The sequence below is a fragment of the Pundamilia nyererei genome, unplaced genomic scaffold (genome assembly GCF_000239375.1).
Source record: "Pundamilia nyererei isolate P.nyererei 1_Seehausen unplaced genomic scaffold, PunNye1.0 scaffold00010, whole genome shotgun sequence".
Classification (NCBI taxonomy): Eukaryota; Metazoa; Chordata; class Actinopteri; order Cichliformes; family Cichlidae; genus Pundamilia; species Pundamilia nyererei.
In genome coordinates, this window is record NW_005187411.1 from 5263938 (window position 1) to 5286967 (window position 23030).

The 23030-nt window shown below is 41.3% G+C and overlaps 3 protein-coding genes across 4 annotated transcripts in view; 2 read left to right on the top strand and 1 right to left on the bottom strand.

The window, feature by feature from the left end:
• Positions 1 to 3476, top strand: part of LOC102201478 (deoxycytidylate deaminase-like) — a 35402-nt gene extending 31926 nt beyond the window's left edge. The window contains exons 4-6 of the mRNA XM_013908399.1: positions 841 to 960; positions 1979 to 2075; positions 3187 to 3476. Coding sequence (XP_013763853.1) covers positions 841 to 960; positions 1979 to 2075; positions 3187 to 3262 — 293 coding nt within the window. The 3' untranslated portion in view covers positions 3263 to 3476. The remainder of the gene's footprint in view (positions 1 to 840; positions 961 to 1978; positions 2076 to 3186) is intronic.
• Positions 3477 to 5118: 1642 nt separating this feature from the next.
• Positions 5119 to 8959, bottom strand: iah1 (isoamyl acetate hydrolyzing esterase 1 (putative)). The gene is made up of 7 exons (XM_005723935.1): positions 8896 to 8959; positions 8665 to 8746; positions 8504 to 8556; positions 8196 to 8347; positions 5986 to 6144; positions 5779 to 5900; positions 5119 to 5438 (listed from the first exon to the last, which is right to left on the bottom strand). Exons 2-7 carry the CDS (start codon positions 8725 to 8727, stop codon positions 5262 to 5264), a joined length of 726 nt encoding a protein of 241 aa, XP_005723992.1. The 5' UTR covers positions 8728 to 8746; positions 8896 to 8959; the 3' UTR covers positions 5119 to 5261.
• Positions 8960 to 9017: 58 nt separating this feature from the next.
• On the top strand, positions 9018 to 23024 carry rpap1 (RNA polymerase II associated protein 1). Of its 2 annotated transcripts, none has more exons than XM_005723936.1 (27): positions 9018 to 9094; positions 9841 to 10035; positions 10153 to 10301; positions 10422 to 10514; positions 10712 to 10865; positions 11022 to 11189; positions 11339 to 11566; positions 12271 to 12386; positions 12482 to 12580; positions 13046 to 13147; positions 13248 to 13415; positions 13800 to 13979; positions 14071 to 14205; positions 14295 to 14453; positions 14864 to 15021; positions 15363 to 15533; positions 15633 to 15828; positions 16095 to 16204; positions 16560 to 16755; positions 17595 to 17741; positions 18029 to 18171; positions 18487 to 18919; positions 20435 to 20553; positions 20630 to 20861; positions 20960 to 21136; positions 21614 to 21670; positions 22652 to 23024. In XM_005723936.1, exons 2-27 carry the CDS (start codon positions 9843 to 9845, stop codon positions 22799 to 22801), a joined length of 4233 nt encoding a protein of 1410 aa, XP_005723993.1. In that variant the 5' UTR covers positions 9018 to 9094; positions 9841 to 9842; the 3' UTR covers positions 22802 to 23024. The 2 variants fall into 2 exon arrangements, with proteins under 2 accessions (XP_005723993.1, XP_005723994.1); XM_005723937.1 differs by having other exon boundaries at positions 11025 to 11189.
• The last annotated feature ends 6 nt before the right edge of the window (positions 23025 to 23030 follow it).

Here is a 23030-nt window from a genome sequence, read left to right on the forward strand (position 1 = left end):
GCAGCCTCGCCTCTGTCAGTGCGCCCCAGGGTGGCTGTGGCTACAATGTAGCTGCCATCACCAGTGTGTGAATGGGTGGATGACTGGATATGTAAAGCACCTTGGGGTCCTTAGGGACTAGTAAAGCGCTATATAAATACAGGCCATTTACCATTATTACTCAGTGATCAGAGTGCAAAAATCTGATTCAATTTTTGTTTGCTTGTCAAACACATTTAAGAATAGTTTTCTACTTATAGATTCTCTTAACAGTCGCTGTACTGTTTTGTTTTTTTGTTTTTTTTAAAGAAATTACTTGTTTTACAAGACTAATTTGTAAAACATGGCCAACTCCTATCAGTATACACTCTGAATTGGGTTAATTATCACTTTACATATCAATTATTATTATTATTAGTAGTAGTAGTAGTAGTAGTAGTATTAAGAGACTGAATTCTAAGGAAGACCATTCAGGTGGTAAAATACATCTTAAGTAAAATGCTGATGGCCAATCACAGATTGTGAAGTGTAAAGAGTGTCATTTCCCAGAATCTTTTGATGATACTGTGTATATTCATCCAGTGAACATTCTCTACTGCAGTGTTTCCAGTGAACTAAACAGCGATGACGTGATGATTTTGTTTTCCTTGGATAAGAACAATGCATTAAAACGCTGAATTCCACTGAGTTTTGTCCAGTCTCTTTTCAAATCTTACATATGCATATAAATAAAACCTGATGTGCTTTGCTGTCCACAAAGTTTTATACATTTTATTGTTTTTAACACCTGCCTTCAAGCTCATACTTAAAATATGAATTTCATGCACTCACTGAGGATTGTGTCAATGTCATGTCCCACAGTGTGCCATGCTGAGCTGAATGCCATAGTGAACGCGAGCGCGAATGCTGATGTGAAAGGCTGCACCATGTATGTGACTTTGTTCCCCTGCAATGAGTGTACCAAACTCATCATCCAGGCAGGTGGGTGCTGACAACACACAAAGTCAGTTGCAATTAATTATACAGTTATACACGTGTCAAAGTCTCACATAATGCTATTCATGTCCAGATGAACTACGAAAATATAATTTTGTCATTTGATCTACTTTTTGGAGATCGAGGAAGTCCTCAGCTTCAACTAAGAAATATGTTACCTTTATTAATAATATTAAACTGGCAGCAGGCAGATTCTTTGGGTTTCCCCCCTAAATTGTCATTTAGATTGTGTCACAACAAATCTCACCCTGAATATGTTTTTCTGTGTGCCATGGGGGACAAAGAGTTTACTTTATTGTGATACAAAAAAGGAAGACAATCGTGTTTTTGTTTTCCCCAGAGGCGTGGCTGCCATGTGGCTAAACTTATAGTTAAATAGTTTTAGATCATGAATATAGTTTGAACTGTATTAACACATGTTTTTATTTTGATGGTAATGCTGTGTTTGTTGGCTCAGGACACTCAAACAAAAACATTTTTGCACTGAGGTGCAGGGGAGGCATTCCTCCTCTGTCCCCTTCTGGCCACCTGTGCCTCAATTTTATTTCACAACCTAGACATCCACATTACTTACACTCTCATAACACACATAACAACAACAACAACAACAACACATAAGTTATCCTGTGTTGTTTAGTGCACGGAACAGCCTGCAGGGTGCAGCCACGCTGAACCGAAGTGCTTGTGTGTTTGTATTTGCAGAGCAAATCAACAAGTAATGAGAACCTATTCTAAATTCATGCACGCCTGGAAGTGTTGTTTTGTCCAAGTGTGCAACTGGGAATGTTTATGCGTTGCGGACAGCACAAATGTCCCAAATGTCTTCTCAGTTTGCAGTTTTGAACAGAACTGGTGCATACTGTTTTTTTTTTTCCTCCAGAAAGATGTCCTTATCCTTTTAACAGTCACACAGATCCCCGTATTCCTGCTAAGTAGTCTTGACTCTTCAAGTTTCAATGCAGCTTTCTGGATTCCTTTATAATTCTTTCTTCAATCTCTCCAGGTCTGAAGGAAGTGGTTTATCTTTGTGACAAGTACCACAATACACCTGGAACGATAGCATCCAAAAGGATGCTTGACAAGGCGGGGATACCGTACAGGTGAGTACATTTCTGGGACACAATAAAAGAACATATTTCTTGCACCAGTGTACTGTAGAGACTTTCTGGTTGATTAAATTAAAGGTGAGATCTGTAAAGCAAAATAAAGTTTGTTTCCTCTTCTGTAGTTTCCTGTGTAAAGATGAAGGAAAAGAGTGAACTGTAACTGTTCTTTCAAAGTAATATTAAGAAAAATGTAAGCATGGCAGAGATGGTGTGTAATGACAGTGGTCAGACTTACAGGACAAAAGCAAGAACAAACTTCTCTTTTTTATTTCTTCAGTGGAAAGCAGTTCCTCTGAAAAATATGGACATTGTGTTCTGTAGGTGTGGATTGTCCAAAGTAACAATTTCTTTCTTGTTTCTAGGAAATGTATTACAAAGTAAACTCTAATCACACTGCATTGATTGTTTTGGATAATAAGGGACATGACAGTAGAAGAAGAGAGAAACAAGTCCCCTCAGTTTAATATAAAATATTTTCTATCACAAGCTTCAATATTTTGAATATTTATAAGCCAACTATCTGCTTTTCCATGATTGCAGAATCTCACTGCTCCACACATCACCGTATCTATTCTTGTGGTTTGTTCTTTTAAGATACAGCAAGCTTTCTTTTAGCAACCCTTCCAAACAAGCCACACTCGCTGTGATTATGTAGTCTACAGTTAGTTTAGTAGATCTTCACTGGATTAATGTGTCTGTGTCTTTCTGTCCTTTTTTACCCAAACTGCAGCTTTTTTCTTTCTTTTTTTGCTACTGGACTTACAAAATTATTTTATTTAGATCAGGTAACATTTCCTGATATCGATACGTTTTTAAATGGGATCTGAGGTGTAAGCTTAGCATGAGAGCTGACGTTGTGCATAAATCCTGGTTTCACCACATTGGCAGCCATGCGCGGTGCTTCATTTCTTGGGCAAAAAAACTCAGTCTCTCCATTTTTTGACATCCATGTTTCTTCCCTTTGTGGCTGCTGATGGATTTGTTTTGGAACTGTCTTATAGTCAATGTCATCCAGCTCCCACAGCCCCAAACACCCTATAGTGTTGCTACTGCAGCAGCAGTACTGACCAGCGTGTCTGAATGTGTGTTTTCTGTGTTTTCACAGGCGCTTTGTGCACACAATGCCTCAAATTGCCATTGCTTTGCCTTTCATTGAAACTCCTGGAAATGAAAATGCCTAAGACTCATCTTGGGGAGCTGCTGAATGGGGCAGTGAGGCAGAAGAAGAATCAGCAGAAAATGGATTTGGGACGGGTTTGGAGAATAATATGACCAAGACTAATTTGCAGGTCAAATCTGAAATTAGAATATTTGGTTTGACAAATTATAGAACAGAATGTAATAAAGGAAACTGGAAAAAAGCATATGAAATGAAAAAAGAAGTAACGAAATGGGAGAATAATAATAGTAATAATAAAGCATTAATATGGTTAAAACTGTTGTCCTCTCCAAATTCTTCTTCTAGCAGCTATTCTTTCTGCTGATAACAAATCTACAAAAAGCTTATATAGAAATTACTAAAGAGTAAAATGAAAGGTGGGTTAGGAGATGTTCAACTGGAAAGTAGATTAAAGGACGGTTTTGTTATTTTGGTATCGAAAGCTTTTAAAATGGGACATCCTCCCTCATCAAAACAGAAGCAAGGGCAGAGCAAGGTATGTACCATACATATTATAAAATGATCTGTTTTTGTAAATGAGGAATGATGCAGTCTATCTCTTTAGCCTCTCAATGATACTTGAAGCTGCACAGGAGTTAACCAAACCAGACCAAATTTTTTATTCTAATGAATGAACTCAGCTTGAATCAGTTGTAAAAACATTTTCTTTTTCGTTGCCTACATTCTAGAGGGTGACGTTGCCTCAACACCTAAACAGGAAATGGAGTTCAGTTGGGCTAAAGTGAGATATGGGAGGTGAGGAAACGAAAAATCAGCAGGGGAAAAAGAATCACAAGTCACTGTGATCTTTATAGTAGTTTTATAGCAGCATCTACTATGTTACTGCTGCTCTGAGGTTTACTGCGCTTTGTGGATTTGCACAAATGAATTCAACAGGATGTAAGCAGATTTTCATGAATTGTCTTCGCTTCAATTTCCATCCCCTACATTTACAGTATACTGTTTATACTGTCTTTACACTAAATCCTATCAAGTTTGTATAAAGGTGGAATTCAGTAAATGCATCTAAGGATCATTAACATCTGCTGTTCTTTACATAACCTAAATCTGACCATGAACACCGTAGCTACTGTCCAACAAAGTGCTTTACTTTAAATCCATCAAACCTCTTTCATCCACCATTTAAATAACACAAAGTTAGCATAGCTCAGATTATCATATTTTTTTTGTTGCAGAATATGACCCCCCCATTATTTTACATCATAAACAGATTCAATATCTGATTTAACACATTTTCTTTAGGCTTTCAGTTTATTAAGAAAATGTGTTAAATCACATTGGGCAGTCCTTTCTTTCTCCATCTCTGAGAGAAGTGAGCTTTCAACGTTACTCCCTCGGTCTTCGGTCTTCTTCTGCAGCGCCAGCTAGATGCTAAAGAATAGAGGCCACAACTTACAGACAACTGCACAATCGGGTGTTGAGCCAAAAAACAAAACCCAAAAGGAATCACCAGCTACACCATTAGGATTGCCTTATTGTTCAGGCTGAATCGGTTTGAAGGCCTGCATATACTGTATATATATTTTTTAAAATCTGTCTCAGTGGGTCAACCACTGGATCCACCCAAAGGTGTCATATACTCCATAATGCCTCAGCAAACTGTGTTTAAAGTCCACTAAATAAACCACCTCTTTATTTAAAATGGCTCATCTGCAAAAAAGAAAAAAATAAGGCATGCAACACTATCAAATAATAACTCTGATCAAATGTGTTAAAACTAAAGTAACAAGCCTGTTTTTAAAATTTAAGGAGTAGAAAGTTTTGACATTTGTGTAAAAATGCTGGGAGTAGATGCTCAAATGAAGCTTTTTATGTACAAGTCTTCCTATGATTTCTATCCAGGCATGCCACAGAATATAAAAAGAATGTAAAAATCTTTATTGTGCTTTCATACATGGTCTTGCATTTGACACATTAATTCTTATGAACCTTTTTGCATGTTGATTTGCATGATGCAATCTACTATAAGGCTCTCTGCACAATCTTGAAACAAGTGTCCTTCACTGATCACAGAGCAGGCTGCTCTCGGGGCTCTTGGCGTCCACGTCTCCCCAGTAGGGCAGGATGAAGGGCAGGTCAGCCACACGGCTCTCCAGCAGCCTCCACAGATGCTGGGCCACAAACTGGTTTCCTTTCTCTGAGAGATGAAGCCCATCAGACAGGTAGACCGTGTAGTCCTGTACAAAAGATGATAAAATAAGACATCTGAGGCCAGAAGACCTGAAAACAGAAACACTGTATACAGGAATACAAGATCAGATCAGATTTTAAAAAAGGAAATCACAGTGAGTGCATATAAAAATTATATACATTATAATATTGATTGGCAATATTAAAATTAACTGTTTAATAACAGAAAATCTGACAAAATAATGAAATTATAATAAAAAAAAATGTTATTCATTTGAGAAAGCATTTGTTTTTTTATGTTATGGATCTCATTTGATTTCTGCAGCACCTGAATGCCAAAAGCCTCAATATCAGCAACAAACAGCAGCTAGAAGTATTGATCCTCACCTGTCCATCTTTTTGCATGAGCGTCCAGAGATCCAGGACGTCTACACCACACTGACCAGCAGCTTTGACACACGCCTGGGCATACTGCCCCGCTACAGAGTTGTGGCGATTGAGAGGACATCCTGCAGGAGACGCAAAGGGATGCTCAGGATCTGTGTAGGACTGTGTAAAAAGACAGGAATGAAGAAGGAGAAAAGCTCCTGTTACCTTTAAGAATGCACTCCTTCTCCCAGGATGGCTCATGCAAGGGGGGAGGTGTGATGAATATAACTCTGTCAGCAGTTACACCAGCAGAGGCCAGAAACCTGGTCATCTCCTTCAGGTTCTCAGAATACTCGTGCACAGGCACATGCTGCTGGCTCTTACCTGTAAACAAGGAGATGATAATATACAGACACATTTATTAATAAAAATATGTCATAAAAATTCATTTAAGGCTGTGGCACTTGCAATTGAGACATTATAATAAACATCCAGCAGCCTCCTGTCATCACAAAAAAAATGTTCCCAGCAGTCATTAATGTATAATAAGAACAGCGGAGGAATGAGGATTCATCCGTGAGGAGAGCCGGTGACTTTTTAAAAAAAATCCAGCAATAAATCCAGCTGTCCAAGCCAATATGGTCTGTGATGTCGACTACCAGTCATGATCTTGTTGGAAACTCTCAAGATGCCAATAAACATCCACTGGCCACCAGAGATGGGCAATAACGCGTTACTGTAATCCGATTACTTTTTTCAAGTAACGAGTAAAGTAAGGGATTACTATTGCAAAAACGGTAATTAGATTACCGTTACTTTCCCGTAGGAACGCTGCGTTACTGCGTTACTAAATCCGTGATTTTTTTGCGAGAATGTCTCATGACAGTGAGGTAAGCGAGTGCGACGTTCATGGCAATCAGCTATGTGCAGATAATATATCGAGTGCGGGAGAGAGTATGAGCGTGCAGCGTTTAAAGTGTGGAAGTACTGACCTTACTTTAAGTTTGATTCCATAAAAAGTGACAAAAACATTAGCGTCCATCGTGCGTGGGATGAAAACTTCTTTTTACAGCGAAAAAAACCCCTAAACTTCCAAGCAAGCACCAAATGTGCTATGACGTAATGGGAAACTCACAGAGAAACTCGCGGATTCTTCCACTGACCGCTGCGGCACACCTGCACCAGGGTAAACCTCCGCCTGCTTTACAGGTGAATATAGAGCAAACAGGACCGCTGAGTCTTTGACTTTATTTATTTCCTGCTGTGTTTTACTTGCATTTATTTTTGAAAGACTGAGTGTAAACACAAAAAAATATTTTATTTTATGTGCTGGAATGTGCAGAAAATAGGTTTAAATATTAAACAAATTTCTTCCAGTCAGAGAATGTTGCATATAATTAAATTTTTGCTTGATGCATAAAGTTAAAAGGTTAAAACTAATAAAACAAGTTTTAAAAAGAGACTTTTTGTATGATGGATTATGTAGAAAATGTAGAGTTGGGCTGAAAGATCTATCGCTTTATCACCTCTTCAGGTTGTAAATCCTGTTTTTTAAAAGTAACTAAGTAACTAAGTAATCAATTACTTTGAAAATAAGTAATCAGTAAAGTAACGGGATTACTTTTTGGGGGAAGTAATCAGTAATTAGGTACTGATTACTTTTTTCAAGTAACTCGACCAGCACTAGGTATACCTGTTTGTTAACACATATCTAATCGCCCGATCACAGCAGTTTAGCGCATATAGACACGTAGACATGGTGAAGATGACCTGCTGAAGTTCAAACTGAGCATTGAAATAGGAAAAAAAGTGATTTAAGTGGCATAGTTGTTGGTGATAGATGGGCTGCTCTCAGTTTTTCAACCTGCATACAACTACGTTGTCCAGACTAGCCTCTCTGAATGCGTGAACCTTGAAGCGGATGGGTTACAGCAACAGAAGACCACACCGGGTACAACTGCTGTCCGGTAAGAACAGGAAACTGAGGAAACTGCAGACTGAACGCCACAACGCCCAGATTGTCTCAAACTGGCTTGTTGAACATGACAGTGAGTTCACTGAACTCATACGGCCTCCACAATCGGCAGATCTCAAACCGATAGAGGGCCTTTGGAATGTGGTGGAATATGAGATTCACATCATGGATGTGCAGCAGGTCTATGATGCCATCATGTCAACATAGCCAAAAATCTCTGAGAAATGTTTCCAGCACTTGAATGTATGCCATAAAGAAATAAGACAGGCCTAAAAGCTAAAGGTGGTCTAAAGGGGCACTAGCAATCCGTACCTAATAAAATGGCCTGTGAATGAAATCTCTGTCAGGCCGATTCTGGCCCTCCAGGCCTTATGTTTGACACCCCTGGTGTAGATCACTGCAAATGTGCAAGTATTTGTTAAATTATAACAAGAGTGAGCATGCTCCAGTGAAGCTGTACCTTCCAATGCACTGTCATTGGCTCCGAAGAAAATGGTAACTGCTTCTATCTTGCTGTCTGCTGAATTTTCAGGGTTTATGAGGCGAGGAAGAACAATCTTGCCCCATCTGGAGTTATAGCCGGACAATCCTCTGTTTATAACATCACATTTTCTAAAGGCAAAATAAAATCGCAGATACAGAGATCAGTCACATTAAGCAACTGCTGCATAACACAAGCACAATTCCTCTTAGAAGAAGTGTGTATTTTTACCTGTTTGGAAGTCAGAGCTATTATGAAGGGAATGCAATTTAAATGGAACTACACACCTTGCAAGTTTATCGGCAATTTCTGCTCCCCACCCATTGGGTTGAAATGAAACCTGAAAGAATCAACAGCACCGATTAATTATTTCCACACTAACAGTCAAAGTGGACAGTGATTGAGCAGACAAATAGTAAAATAGATTAAAGTGTAAACACTATCTAACCTGTGTGATGGAGTCCCCAAATAAAATAACTTTAGGCCAAATGATTGACGTGAACTTGGACATGATGAAGCCAAGCCGGTTCCTAAAGAAAGGAAAGAGAAACGTCAGATTTTATAGGTAAAGCTTGCACATCAAATGCATTGTTTACACTATAAACTCAGTTTCCGAAGACGCGTTAAAAGTGTTTGCACAACAACTCATTAGAATTTATATTTTCAATCCACAAATTACCCAGTAGCCTTGGAAGAAGAAGGAAGGAAGGAATAAATAAGGAAATGTCTTCCGCACTTTTTAATGCTGATAGGGCTTTTATTTTGAAAGTTCCCGGAGTACGTTTTCCCTTTCCGCCTTGTTGTGTCACATCAAAAATCTTCCGTGCGAGCTGCAGAGTCTTGTGTGGATTCTTCAAAGGTCCAGCTAATAAATGAAGGTTAGCTCCCGCTATTATCAAGATTTTCAAATAGCAAAAAACAGATAGTTTAAATTTATACTCCTTGGTACTGTTTTGGACAAATTTAGCTCCAGATAAAAAGGAACTGTGATGGAATTCAAGCTAGCGTCAGCTGTACGTTACATTCATCCGCGGTAAACTTAACTACACGTGAAAAATGGATGAAACCCCCCCATCTCCTTTCATATAATCACTATTTATTAATGTCTAAACGCTTAATTGAAGATAGTGTATTTTTATCCTTTAATGCCCTCCTATGTGGGCTTAGTTAGCACTACGGGCATGACACTGTCAAATTCCACTGACTATGATCTCCAACCACAGACTGTATTTGTAGTTTCCAACCTGACGAACCTGAGTCTCAGATAAACACAGCAATGAAACAACCTGACACAACAGATGCGTCTATTAATAAGACTTGTGTTAGGATTAGGTGTTGGAAGGTGATGGGCTGGGATAAAGTCAGGGTTTTCCCTGCATATTAAAAATGGTATTATTAACAATATCATTAAACATTTTTTTTACGTGAAGTTTACTCAAACTTAAATATATTTTTGTTTATAAAATTCCCTAAAGTACGTAGGAAATTGAAAGACTGTTGCAATATAAGATAACATAGGCTTTGCCTAACAACATGCAGACCAGCTGTGGCTACAAAGGCTTGTTTTGCTGTTAAAATATTCCCAAGATGCCTATGTTTAATGTCCTCTTTGTGTCCTTAACAGCAATGTTGCGGCGTCCCAAGCCAACTGACTCAGAGGCAGACCTCCTGAGAGAGCAGGAGCACTTTCTCACTTCAGGCGCTCCCTCCGCCGCCAGTGTTGTCCGCCGCCCTGACAAGAGGAGAGGAGAAGCTGGAGAGGGAGAAGGGCGGAGTGGGGAGAATGAAGGGAGCCAGAGGGATGTGGTCACCATTGAAGGTTACAGATGACACAGATTTTTCACAAGAGCATATTGTGTTTTAAAACTTGTCTGATTTTAACTTTTTGGGGTCTCTTATGTAAGTAGCTAAAGCTCAGCTGCTCTCTTAAATGCAGATCTTCCAGATCAGCTCCCTTCTCTGACACCAGCCCCTCCTAAGAAGTCTCGCTTTAAAGCGAGTCGTGTCACCTTTGAGGATGAGGATGCCGAGGAAAGGCTGGACAGACACGACACTCACATCAGTGCCGTTCTCTCCAGAATTGTTGTAAGTGGAAGCTTCTTGTCTGTTCTCAGTTAGACTTGTTTAATGTCTTGTTTGGTGTATCCATAGTTTGGGATTCTTTTAGTTATTTATTTTATGTATGTGTATTTTTTTTGTGTCAAGGAGAGAGATACCAGCTCCACTCCAATATCTCTACCAGCATTTACAGGCATGGCTTTCCCCAAAGTGCTGCACCGCTCAGAAACCAGCAATCAGGTAAAGGTCAATAATATCATCTCTTCTTTAAATTTTAAAATTTCTTATCAGCCACTATAGATTCATAATCAGTTATTATATTTATTGCAGTAAGTCACCCCCTCTTCGTACGATGGCATGCTATTTTTGCATTCATTTGGTGTCGTGTGAAATAATCCTGTTTTTTTTTTGTTTTTTTTTTTGTTCCCTCCCTGCAGGCACCTCTGTCATCAGCTGGAGGAAAGAAGAGCATCTTTGCTCGTCAGATTGCTGCCCAGAAGCTAAAAGAGTGCAAGACAACATTACATAGTTTATCTGAAGCTGCTCCAACCCCAGAAACTAGTATGGATACAGATCAGTGTGATGCTGCAGGTGGGGTTAACCATTAATATCACAAATGCAACACAGGTCTCAGTTTATTTGTGTGTTTTCGAAGAATTTAGGAATTACATATTTTCAGCAGTAGTAACACTTTCTGAAAAATATTTTTCCTCCCTTCTATACCATCCTCTTCGTCTCTCTGTTCAGTAGAACCAGCAGCAGTCTCCGGTCCCAGGTTGGTGTCCGGGCAGGGGCTTCAGGGTCCCGATAGCTCAGGAGAGACCATGAGGATCCACATGGAAAACCAGGCCAAGCTCCAAGCCATGTCCCAGTCTGAGATACTCGAGGAGCAGAAGAAGCTCTTGTTTCAGCTCGGTAGGCATTGATGTTGTCGGCAGGATCTTTTCTTTATAATGCACGTTATAATTAAGATGTGATGGGGTGATGTACTAGTCACGTACATCACACTTTTTTTTAATCACCATTTCTGTACAGCATGTAATGCAGTTATTTTTGCTTCTCAGATCCTAGACTGGTGGACTTTGTTAGATCTCGCAAAGCACAGAGCGTCCCATCCTTTCCCTCCCCATCCAAACACCCCAAGGACAAAAGTGGCACAGAAGATCCTCCAGTTCAGGATGTGAGCAGAGAGTCAGGCTCCTGCAATGCTGCAGTGTTGTGTCAGAAACCCCAAGAGGTGGAGATGGAAGGAGAGGAGGAGGAGCTGTCAGCGCCACCACCTGCTGTGACGGGTATGATTTATTCAAATTCAACACCAGTTTCTGCTCTCTGCTGCTGGTGATTAAGATGAAAGTTAGATTCTAAAATATGTGGATGATGTTGTTATTAAGTGTGCCTATGCAATAGCACACTTTCACATTGTTCCTGTGCCTGCTTTCCTGGTAAGATTGAATCCTCATTTCTGGGATCTTAAATTTGCTAAAGGAGACCAATTTTATCCACTTTTTAAAGAGACGATGACACTTAGCTGTTAACCAGCATTCCCTCACTTCCCGGTCAAATATCTTCTTCTCATTTCTGCACGCTTTTCCGCTCTCATACTTGTCCATCCTCTAACTGTGTAACTTAATGTCAGATGTAGTTGCTGCATGGCTAAAACGGATTCATATCTCCATTTGGAGTGATAGAAGCCTCTCTTTGAAGTTTTATTTCAGAAAATGCAAAAATCAACTTCACCCCTTAATTTGTTGCTTATACATCACACGAACCCCCCAAAAAGTTAGAACTTCATTATGTTATTCTGTCCTGCTTGCATTGGCTACAATTAATAGCCAGATATTGTTTAAGCTTCTAGTCACGTTTAATGAGTGCTGAGGTTTTTGCAGCAGATGCAGCTTCTAAAATTGTTTGGAGAAGTTGTTTTTGGCTAACTAATTGTCATTTTCATTTACAATGCATGCTGTTTTTACCACAATGGATGCGTCTGTGAATACAGAGGAGGATCTGCCAGTGAAGCCTCAGAAGGAATGGGTCCACATGGATAAGCTGGAGCCGGAGAAGTTGGAGTGGTTGAGAGACTTGCCTGAACCCAGAAGGAAAGGAACCAAGAAAGTAAGATCTGGTATTTGACTTGCAAGTAATGAAAGATCTAGTTAAAATTCTGTATTTTATTCAACACTTTCCGTTGTTTTTGTGTGTCCTGATAGGCCATGCAGGCTCGTTTTGACTTCGCGGGGACTTTAATTCCACCCACTGAGGATCTGCCAACGCACCTGGGCCTCCACCACCATGGAGAGGAGCCTGAGGTCAGTCAGCACAAAGTCACAACAAAAAGACAACTTGACCTCCTTAAAATTGGAGTGATGCTTTTATAAAATGACAACAATGTCAAGTTCCAGTTGACTCCTTGGTAGAACACAGTAGAACCTACTGGATTGTACGTGTAGATTAAATATCACAACCTGTGGCTTAATTTTAAGTTTATGTCATGTTTTTTTAGTGAAGTACAAAAACAAGACTGCAGAGGATTTAAATAAGATTGAGGTTTGTAGTGAAACGCACTTTGAGAGCTCAGTAAGAGTAGAAAAGCACTAATAAGTACCGATCCATTCACCAATAATCTGTAAGTTTTCTCTGTTATTATTCAGTCTGATTGATCCCATCAGACTCAATTTCTTTCTCATTCATTTAAATTCAGTTCTTCTCATATCTGCACCTGTAAAAATGTATAAACTCTTATCATGAGATCTCATCTTGACATTTGTCCCCAGCGGGCAGGTTATTCCCTGCAGGAACTCTTCCTGCTGTCTCGGAGTCAGATCATCCAGCAGAGGACGCTGTCGCTCAGCACTCTGGCGAACATCCTCTCAAAGGTACCAGAACCTAGACGCATGAAGTTCCACTCTTAGCTTTAAGAAGCGTGCCTCTGTCATGTTGCTGGATTTTTTTCTTCTTCTTCTTTTTTTTTTGCAGGCGTGTGCTGGAGAATACGTGTCAGTTCTGAAAGGCAGCGTGACGTCTACTCTGCTCGACGCCGGCCTGCTCTTTCTGCTCCGCTTTGCATTGGACGATAGCGTGGAGGGAGTGATGTCTGCAGCTGTGCATGCTCTTAAAGCACTGCTTGTGTGTGCAGAAGATGAAGTAAGATTATAAAGCATAAAGCCAAATATTGCAATAGTAATATAATAAAAATAATAATAATAATAATTGTTTAACTTGCACTAATTTACTCTTTGTAATTTTCTATATGCACTATTTGAAAAAAGCAAATAAATAAATACAAATATCACAGAAATTTGTCCTCATACTAAGGACTAATACAAAGAAAGAACTATATCATGTAAAACTCAAAGCTTTATTTCGATGATTTGTGCATAAACAGCACAGCATTGACTCATTATCGGATAATATCTTTTAAAACACATCAGCTGAATAGAATAGAATACACTGTTTCTTTACTGTAAATGAGTACAAGTGTCTGAAACCCCAGTCAAGTTCCTCTTACAAATGAGTTCCCTCACTCAGGAGTGTCTGGACTGCACTTTTTCCTGGTTTTGCGGTCTGGCTTCCTTCCCCCTGCTGCCATCTGCTCAGGAGGAAGAAGATGAGGAGGATGAAGGGCTGGATGAAAGTATGAAGGAGACGGCCAAGGAGAAAGAAGAGAGGAAGAGCGATCATGAAGTGGCCAGACAGGATGCTGTCAAGGTGAAGATCTCAATATCCCTTTTTTTTTTGCATTCTACATGTTGCCTTCGTGACCTGTGGATGGAAACTGATCAAAGGTTTCTGATTTCAGGGTTTGTTAAAAATGAAACTGCTCCCCAGGCTGCGTTACATTCTCGAGGTGGTCCGGCCGTCACCTCGGGTGGTTCAGGATGTCCTGGAGATCCTGACTCGCATTGCTAGGCATTCCTCCTCATCTGCTACGCAGGTAACAACAGCAACTTTTTAACAACTGAGAAGTCTTTAAACTCAAAGTCCTTCATAGCTGAAATACCTCTTGGTGTATCCCATTCTCAGGTATTGGATTGTCCTCGTCTGATGGAGACAGTAATGTCTGAGTTTCTTCCCACTTCCTGGTCACCATCATCTCAGTCCATTTACGGACTTCCACTTTCCAGCGCAATGAAGCTTCTAAGAGTTTTGGCTACCTCTGGCAGACATGCCTGTGCAAGACTGGTAAAATCAATAAGTGTAATTTTTTAACTGCAAAGATACTCGAGTAATAAGATTTATAATGCATTGATTCTGCAAGCTGCCAGTCCAAGGCCGACTTTTAAGACAAAAGCTAGAAAAACAGTGTTTAGCGTTACTTATGATGTATTCCTGTTTTTAATATTAGTAGTAAACATGTTTTTGGAGGCTCATCGGTGTACTGTAGTGGGAAAACACATTTGGCTTGCACTCAAAAGATCCCTGGTTTGAGACCAGTGGTTATAAGCTAGTGTGCTCCTAGTACCAGTCCTAACCAGGATAAATGGGAGGGTTGCATCAGAAAGGTGTAAAATCTGTGCCAAATAAACATCCTCTGTGGAAACCGCTGGAAAGAAGGGTAATCGGTGTTGTGCCTTCTTTTTTGGCCTTTCCAGTTAAACTCTCTGGGAGCGAGTGAGCGATTGTCTCATCTCCTGAGTGCAGAGCCCAACGAGCTGCTGCTGGAGCCGACCGAGTCCCTCAGGATCACCACAGAGGCCTACAGGCTGTGGGCCGTAGCGGCCGGCTATGGACAGGCGTGCAAATTATACATGTAAGTTATAATGTGAGAGCGATTACTGCCACAGTTCTTAACACAGTTATATCTGTCATATTTAAAAAAATGTTGCTATGTTGATGCACTAGTGAGAAAATAGAATAAAATGTAAGCAATTAATGTCTGTGTCTACACTGAGGTAGAAAATTTGCAAATGATTCTATCAGGAATTTGCACATTTACTTTATGATGGGCCAACAGCCTGCTAGATAAAGGGTCCCTTACCAGTTTATATTGTATGTGGCTCCCTTCACGCTCTGTCCAAACGTAAGAGCCAGGCTCTCCTCTTCACTCACAGTGAGTATTTAATTGCTTTGATTTGCTGTGTTTTCCCGCAGAGACCTGTATCCAGCCTTAGTGACAGCACTGCAGTCTGTTCACAGACTTCCACCTGCCTCAGATCCTCTGCAACCTCTGCAGCTCCAGCGGTTTTTGGCTCTGCTTTCTCTGCTCACACAAGTTACACACACAGCTGGCTGCCATCAGGAGCTCCAGGCTGGGATGGTCAGGTACAGATCAATGAAGCCATTCTGCTAGAGAATCTGGAGGAAGCAGCGTTGGCTTGAACGCTCTGATCTTACATGTCACTTCCTCTGCTTTCACTGCAGCTCCGGTGGAGAACAGTGCCCTCCCCCTCCTCCTGTATCTTGGGGTCATGTCACAGGGTTGCAGACATCCTTAATGGGGCATTTGAAGGGTTTTATTAAGAACCTCGATGATCCACTCCAGAAAGACGGCAGCCTCACTCTGATACCAGTTTACCTTGTTTACCTAGAAGCGTACTACCATCAGCTGTCCAGACAGGTATTTCCTGCCTTTCCCTTCCATAAATGAGATGTTTCATATTTATTGTTACTTATGCTAAGTTAAAATTTGATGTCATGTGATTTCCCAGCTGGCGAGTGGTCATCGTGTATCCTTCCTTCTGCACGCTCAGTTTAAGCAACAGTGAGAATGCAGCTAATTATGTCCTGTTGTGCGCTACATGTGACAAAGAGGAACTTGAGGATTATCTTGTTCGCTGTTTACGTCTCAAATTCCTTGAAACTGATGAACATGTTGCTCCACAGAACTGTTTCAAGCCCGTGGAGACTCTTCAAGAGCTCGAGCTGCTGACATCTGATGTTCTTCTCCCTCTGATGTCTCACAGTGTTGTGCAAGGCCTGATAAAGAATCTCAAGTATGTCTGAAAACAGATGGCAATTTAGCCTTTTTTCCACAAAATTTGTGTTTGAGTTGAACCTTTAACATCATTCATTATTATTTAAAAAAAAAAAAAAGTTGGGCAGGGATAGCTCAGTAGGTAGAGTGGTGGCCCCATGATCGGAAGGTCGGGGGTTCGACTCCACTGAACGGCTACCCTGAGGCACCCCTGAGCAAGGTACCGTCCCTACACACTGCTCCCCGGACGCTGCATTGGTGGCTGCCCACTGCTTCACTGGGTGAATGGGTTAAATGCAGAGGAACTATTTCCCTATGGGGACTAACACATACACATTATAACAGCACAGTTTAATGTTTTTTTTCCACACCAGGTCTTCCTCTGTAGTGTGTAATGCTCAGGCTATACCTCTGGGCCCAGAAATCACTAATAACCTCCCTGGATTGGCGTGCATGGGATGGAGGAATCGTCCGGGGCTGGTTGCTCCCAGCTCCCCTTTCCCTCTTCTGACTGGACTGGGGCTTCTATTGGAGACGATCACAGGGATCCATAAAGGCCTCAGCAGCAAGGTAGGACTGACTGGCCTTGGGGTGTTTTTATTTTGTTGTTGTTTGCTGGTTTTATACATTTTCTGCTTCGTTTATGTCCAACCAAAACATAGAACTAATGAGTAAAGCATGTGGACTCTCCTTGTAATGAAGGTATGGGTACTCTTTGCACTCTGGGGCACATTGTTAGGGACACCTTTGTAGTATGAGGTTAGATTCCCTTTTTGCCTTCAGAACTTTTGCCTTAATTGTTTGTGGCAATGATTCAACGAGGTGCTGGAAACATTCCTCTAAGGTTTTGGTAAATATTGACATGATAGCATCACGCACATTTTTTGGCTGAACATGATGACAATCTCCTGTTGCACCACATCCCATAGCTGCTCTATTGAATTAGGATCCGCTAACTATGGAGGTCATCCGAGTACAGTGAGCTCAGCTGATACTAAGGGGCCCATTATCACCACCCTGAGTCATTGATACAAGGCAGGATGGATCCATGATTTAGGTTTTTATTTCAAATTCTGACTGAATGTCGCAGCAGAAATCAAGACTCATTGTTTTCTAATCTTTTGTTCAGTTGTGGTGAGTCCACATGGCTTGTAGTTTTAATTTTCTCTTCTTAGCTGACAGGCTTCGAGGCTCGATATGTTGTGCACTGAGAGATGCTCTTCCGCATGCTTTAAATGTATGCAGGGTTTTAATACTCACACCAGCCCATCTGGCAGTAACAGCCATGCCGTGTCATTCTGATGCTCAGCTTGAATTTTAAGAGGTCGTCTTGACCTCAACGTCGTGCCTAAATGCTGCCATGTGATTGGCTGATCATATATGTAGATTTCCCTTCTCTCACTCACTAGTTCACCGGACTGCTTCTGTCGGAGCCTGTGACTGGTTACCTGCGCAGCTGCAGTCAGGCTACACCCAGCCTGTCTCACACCAAGGCTTGGCTTCTACGTCACGAACACCACCTCCTCTACCTGCTGCTGCGACTGGCTCACAGACTGGTACGTCCACTCCACCTTTAATGTTGAGCTCAGTTTAGCCATGTTATACAGTATTTTAAACCATTTTTCTTTCAGGCATTAGTTTCCTTCTTATGCCGCAGCTTGTATGATTCCTGGCTAGTTCATTTATTTTTGCCTTGTATGGAATGAAAATGGTTGCAGCCCTTTTCTACTTGATTTTGGTGTTTTGAGCATAAGATCAGATTTTATCTGCTCACTTGTTGATGTTTAATTATTTATTTTAACCTAATCATGTTATTTTTTCCCCTCTGTTTTACCTCTCTCAGGTTCCCCTCGACTCAGAAATAGCAAAACATGCCTCACTTTACCACCAGGTGGCGCTGGTTGTATTGCCTTGGTTATTGCCAGGCAGTGAATACCTGGCACATGAACTGCTCTCCACCATTGTCTTCAGCAAGGACTTTATATCGTATGTTTACCTTTAATCAGTTTAATCTGAGATAAGTGAAGGACCTACAATATTACTCTAAAGTGCCTGAAATTTTATAATTACTTTTTATTTTGTTCAGCAAATGATACTTTGTCTAAATCGATGTTTAAATTAGTGCCTCAAAAATGTGACTGATGTGTCCTCTAATTTTGCTAATGACATTATATAATAAAATGTAATTTCTTTGAAATAAGATTAAATTAACAAATGACCCATTTCCATCAAAAGTTTCTCGTTCTGTTTCTTCGCTTATTAAATTATCAGGGTGTTTATGTCTGTTTCTTTGATTTCCAGAGAAGGACACAGTGGAGGACCTGAGGCTGTGGAGCTGGGGGAGCTGAAGCTTCATGAGGAAACACAAAAGGACACCTCTCCCTCTCTCCAGACTGTCGGGGCTCTCCTGAGAGAAGCCTGTGTCCAGCTGCCATCCATACGAGGTTGCTTCCTCACTCACCTGGCCCACCTGGAGTCGTCTGTAATAGTATCCAGAGATGCTCTCCTGGGCCACAACCCCTGGATCAAAAGTCATCTCTTGCCAGAGCTCACCGGTCCCATCCTGCCATCTGATTGGCCTTTCCTTCCACTTCTCAGCCTGTATGAGCAATCGGGGGTGTCTGATGGTGGAGGGCTGGCAGTGGAGGAGCTTCCTCAGGGGGCTCTGCAGGCCGTGACTCACTGTCTGCAGTGGCTGCTGCTGCTGGAGGTCTGGAGGGAGGAAGCGCTAAAGGTATTCAAACAAGTCAAGCCAGTTGCCTGTCAGCACAGTGCCATGAATTTTCTCAGAGGGCTTTGGTGTCAAGTCTCAGCGGAGACCACATAGAAATCTGATTATTAACACATTTAATTAATAGGCAATTTTGTGGGGTTGTTGTACATATAAATGGAAAAGTGTTATATATTCCATGTCAGCCAACAAAATGTATATCAGTAACAGCAGAACTGATCCATTATATAATAATATAACTAGTACATGCACATGCTACTGAATTGTTTGGCCTGTTTGGCAAACTGATGTACTTAATCACATTTAAAAAATGAAAACATAGATGTGGTAGATGCTGTTGTTTGTCGTTTAGCTCGTGCCATTTTAGCTTTTATGTGAGGTCATCGCTAGGCTTGTATGATGCAACTTCTGGTCATATAACAGAGATGTTATTGTCATGAAATGAAAACAGAAGGATGCGTTCATAAGAGGTTGCAGGTCCATCGAGGCTAAAAACACGTCCTTTTAGTCTGTTACTAATTGGTTGCCAGGCAGCATGATGGTGGCGTAATGTATCATGCATAGTTCAACTTTTTTGTATATGAATTAGTTATTTTCAGGAAATAAAAATGATATGAAGCTTTTATAAGTTGTTACAGGTCCATAATTGCTAAACTTAGGCCATTTCAGTTCATTGCTAGGCAGTTGCTAAGCAACATAATGACACCTTTAATATATGATATAGATAGGAACCTTCAAGCGCCACAAATGCACCTGTATACCAAGTTTGGTTGCTCAACTCCAGATGGTGTGGGAGGAGTTTATGGACAGAGACAAACAAGCACACTAATTTTTTTGTGCGTGAGATAGTGAGATGCTGTCATAGTAACACTTTAGTTTTAAACCAGTGTTGCAAAGTGCTACACACGGCAAAAACACATTAACACTAGACCTGCCAAGAGTGGATGACTGCTAGCTGTGCAGAACAGCAGAGAAACCTGGAGCTGAACCAAGCTCTTTCTAATCCAAGTGAGTCTTGACAGCAGGATGTGATGAAGGTGGGACTCTGCTCTAAGCCCAGCACACCGGTCTCACACAGAAAGAGGCAGAGGGGTGGTAAAGAGGGGAAGGCAGAGTTGGAGGCCATGATAAACGTTCACTGTATTCATTCTGGAGTCACCGAGTGTCTGAATATGTGACTTCTTTTGATATGTGCTTGTTTTACTCTATAGAAACTGATGTAGGATGTCTGACGTGCTTGCTGTGTTAGGCGACTAGCAGGCGCAGTTATCCAAAATCTATAACTTTTACTTCATATTCTCCTTTCACAGTAAATCAAATGTCAATTATTTGTCAGTTTATTAGTGCTAGTCTTAAAATATAGTTCACATATGTTTTAAGATAGTTCACAATTTTCATAGAGAAGTACTTTGTACATGCAATGGAGTTACAAAGAAAACCTACACCCTTCAGATGTTTCTTCTGTAGATCTGTTTCCTTATCACATAAATTGATATTTGCTTCTGTGTCATGCTGTAGGTGGTCCTCCCTGTCGCCAAGTTCGCCCGCCTGTCCTGTGTGTTCCTCTGTTCCAGTGACTTGTTCCTGGAGAGACCCGTTCAGAGGCTGACCTGGGGTCTGTTCAGACTGCTCACCAGGTCTGATATGACACATTTAGCTTTTTCTTTTACACCAACTAATCTCTAAAAGTTAACAGTGACCCTTCATTTTCAGGAGCACCAAGCTGGACTCTTTGGACCTGAACGTCCCTCCTCCAGGTCTGGCCTCATTCCAGGACTTGTATTCAGCCCTTGTGTCCCAGTATGAAGCTGTGTCTTTTGGAGACCGGCTGTTTGGTTGCTGGGTCCTCTTGCCCCTGCAGAGGAGGTACAGCACCACCATGAGGCTGGCGGTGTTTGGCGAGCACGTGGGGATGCTGAGGTCTCTGGGGGTCACTCTAGAACAGGTAACGATGATAGCGTAATGATCTCTGTTGAAGTGATTTTTCCACTTCCTGTTATAATAAGTTATTTATCGTTTATATGTCTGTCTTGTCATTTGAAGCTGTCCATTCCTATCGAGAGGTTCACCTCCCCACCTGAAGATTCCCTCCCTCTCCTCCGTCTCTACTTCCGCTCTTTGGTAACTGGGACTTTGAAGCGCTCCTGGTGTCCTGTCTTATATGTGGCTGCTTTGTCTCACGTGAACTCCTTCATCTTCTCTCAGGATGCTGCCGCACAGGTACAGCAACACTTGACACACTGAGCACTGAGTTGCTCTGCTTTATCTGAATGTTTTAGGTGTGCGTTCATATTAAGATTGTCCTTTGTATCAATGGCAGTGAAAGCTAAACCCGGCTGCCACATGTCCTGCAGCTGCTCTGAATAGACCCTGGGTTTGTGGGAACAGCTTCTACATCTGCTTTTGCACATATTTGGATCAAAAAGGAGCTTGTTGGGTGAAAGTCTTGACAATTTGACAAATGCACAAAACCAGTCCTCATATTATTTCTATTTATTCATGGGTTTGTAACTTTGAATTGGCTGCAAGCGTTTGAAGTTAAAATGAGAAACACATCATATTTGCTCAATTCACAAAGGCATTATTTTAGAGGGGTGAAGCTGAAAACATTCATACGTGCAGTGGAGCAGCATTAAACACGGAGACATAAAGTGCACGAGCCAGGCTTTGATCTTTAATTCCCTTGTTCTTTTCCAGGAGGTTGAAACCGCTCGACACAGTATGTTGAGGAAGATCTACTACCTGACTGACGAGGTACTCCTCTCCTTTTAGCATGCACTGGTAGTTTTCCTGCTCTCTTTCTGCCTCTGGTCTTTACATGCTGTGTTCATTCATTACTCATTCTCCCCCCTTGCCTCTCTGCTTCTTGATGATTTAGTTATTACAGTCTTGCTAAACTCTCACTGTTTTCATTGCGTGCTTTACCACCAAAATGTCTTAATACTTTTGTTTTCTCAAAGTGGAGCTATTGTGCTCAGTCCCAGCTCCACATTTCTATTCTTGGACTGTACTGTACTATACTGACTCACAATACAAAACAATCCTTATTTATTTTGCGCAGCCACTTTAGTTCCTCTTTTAGCTCTCTCCTTCCTCCTTCCATCCATTTAATCCAGCTTTCTTCTGAGTGGCTGCTGCTCACAAACAAAAGATGTAAACAGCAGATTGGTAGGACTTCTGTGCTCAAAGCCAGAGCTCTTATGAGACCAAATTAGAAAACTGTCTGAAGCCGATTGTTTAGAACATTATGAAGTCTGAGCTTTCAGCTCACTGGGATTACTTACACACACGGTGACCTCACTAAAGCTGCTTTCTGGAACAAGGCCCTGATTTTCGGGGGAGAGTATGTTGTTAATAAGTACTTTTATTTCCGTAACAGGAAGTGCTGCACTTCATTAACGACAGAAATCCATCTTCAGGGAGGTGATCAATGAAAGATGGTCATTGAGGCAGAGGCATGCGAGGAGCTGTCACTTGTGCACATTTCATACTGTTCTGATTAAGTGCACGTCCAGCCTAGCATGTAAACACCAGGTCCGGTTAAATCACATAGTGTGTAACAGTCAGTATGAAAAAGGAAATGTGTGTGTTTAACCTCAGCTGGTGTCTCTATCCCCCCTGGTAACAGCAGGGTCCACATGGGGCACAAGCCTGTCTTGTTGGGAATATCTGGTTCACACAATCACTCCTGCTGCTCCTCTCACATCTTTCTCACTGTCATTCTCTCATTTCCAGGTGTTGAGGAGTCACTTGCTGCTCTTCCGTCTGCCCCAGCATCACTTACAGCTCGGCTTCGACATGTACGAACAGTTGCCTCCCATTAGGGCCAAACGTTTGGAGAGAGTCCTGGGACTGCAGGAGAGCAGTGTTGACAAAGGAGACTGAAAAGAGTGAAAAAAACCTGAAGAAAAATAACAGGGTTGTATTCTCAAAATAGGCTAGGTAGAGGCGAGATGAGGTATTATGAAAGCAGAAGGTGCTGCACCACAGCGAGATGTTCGTTTCAAGGCATCACAATGTCACATGTAGTTGTTTCTGTGGCCCTTTTTTCTTTAAACTAAAGCTGAGTTAGACTCAGTTTCTAGTGCTTATGGTACCCTGATGAGGCTCTCAC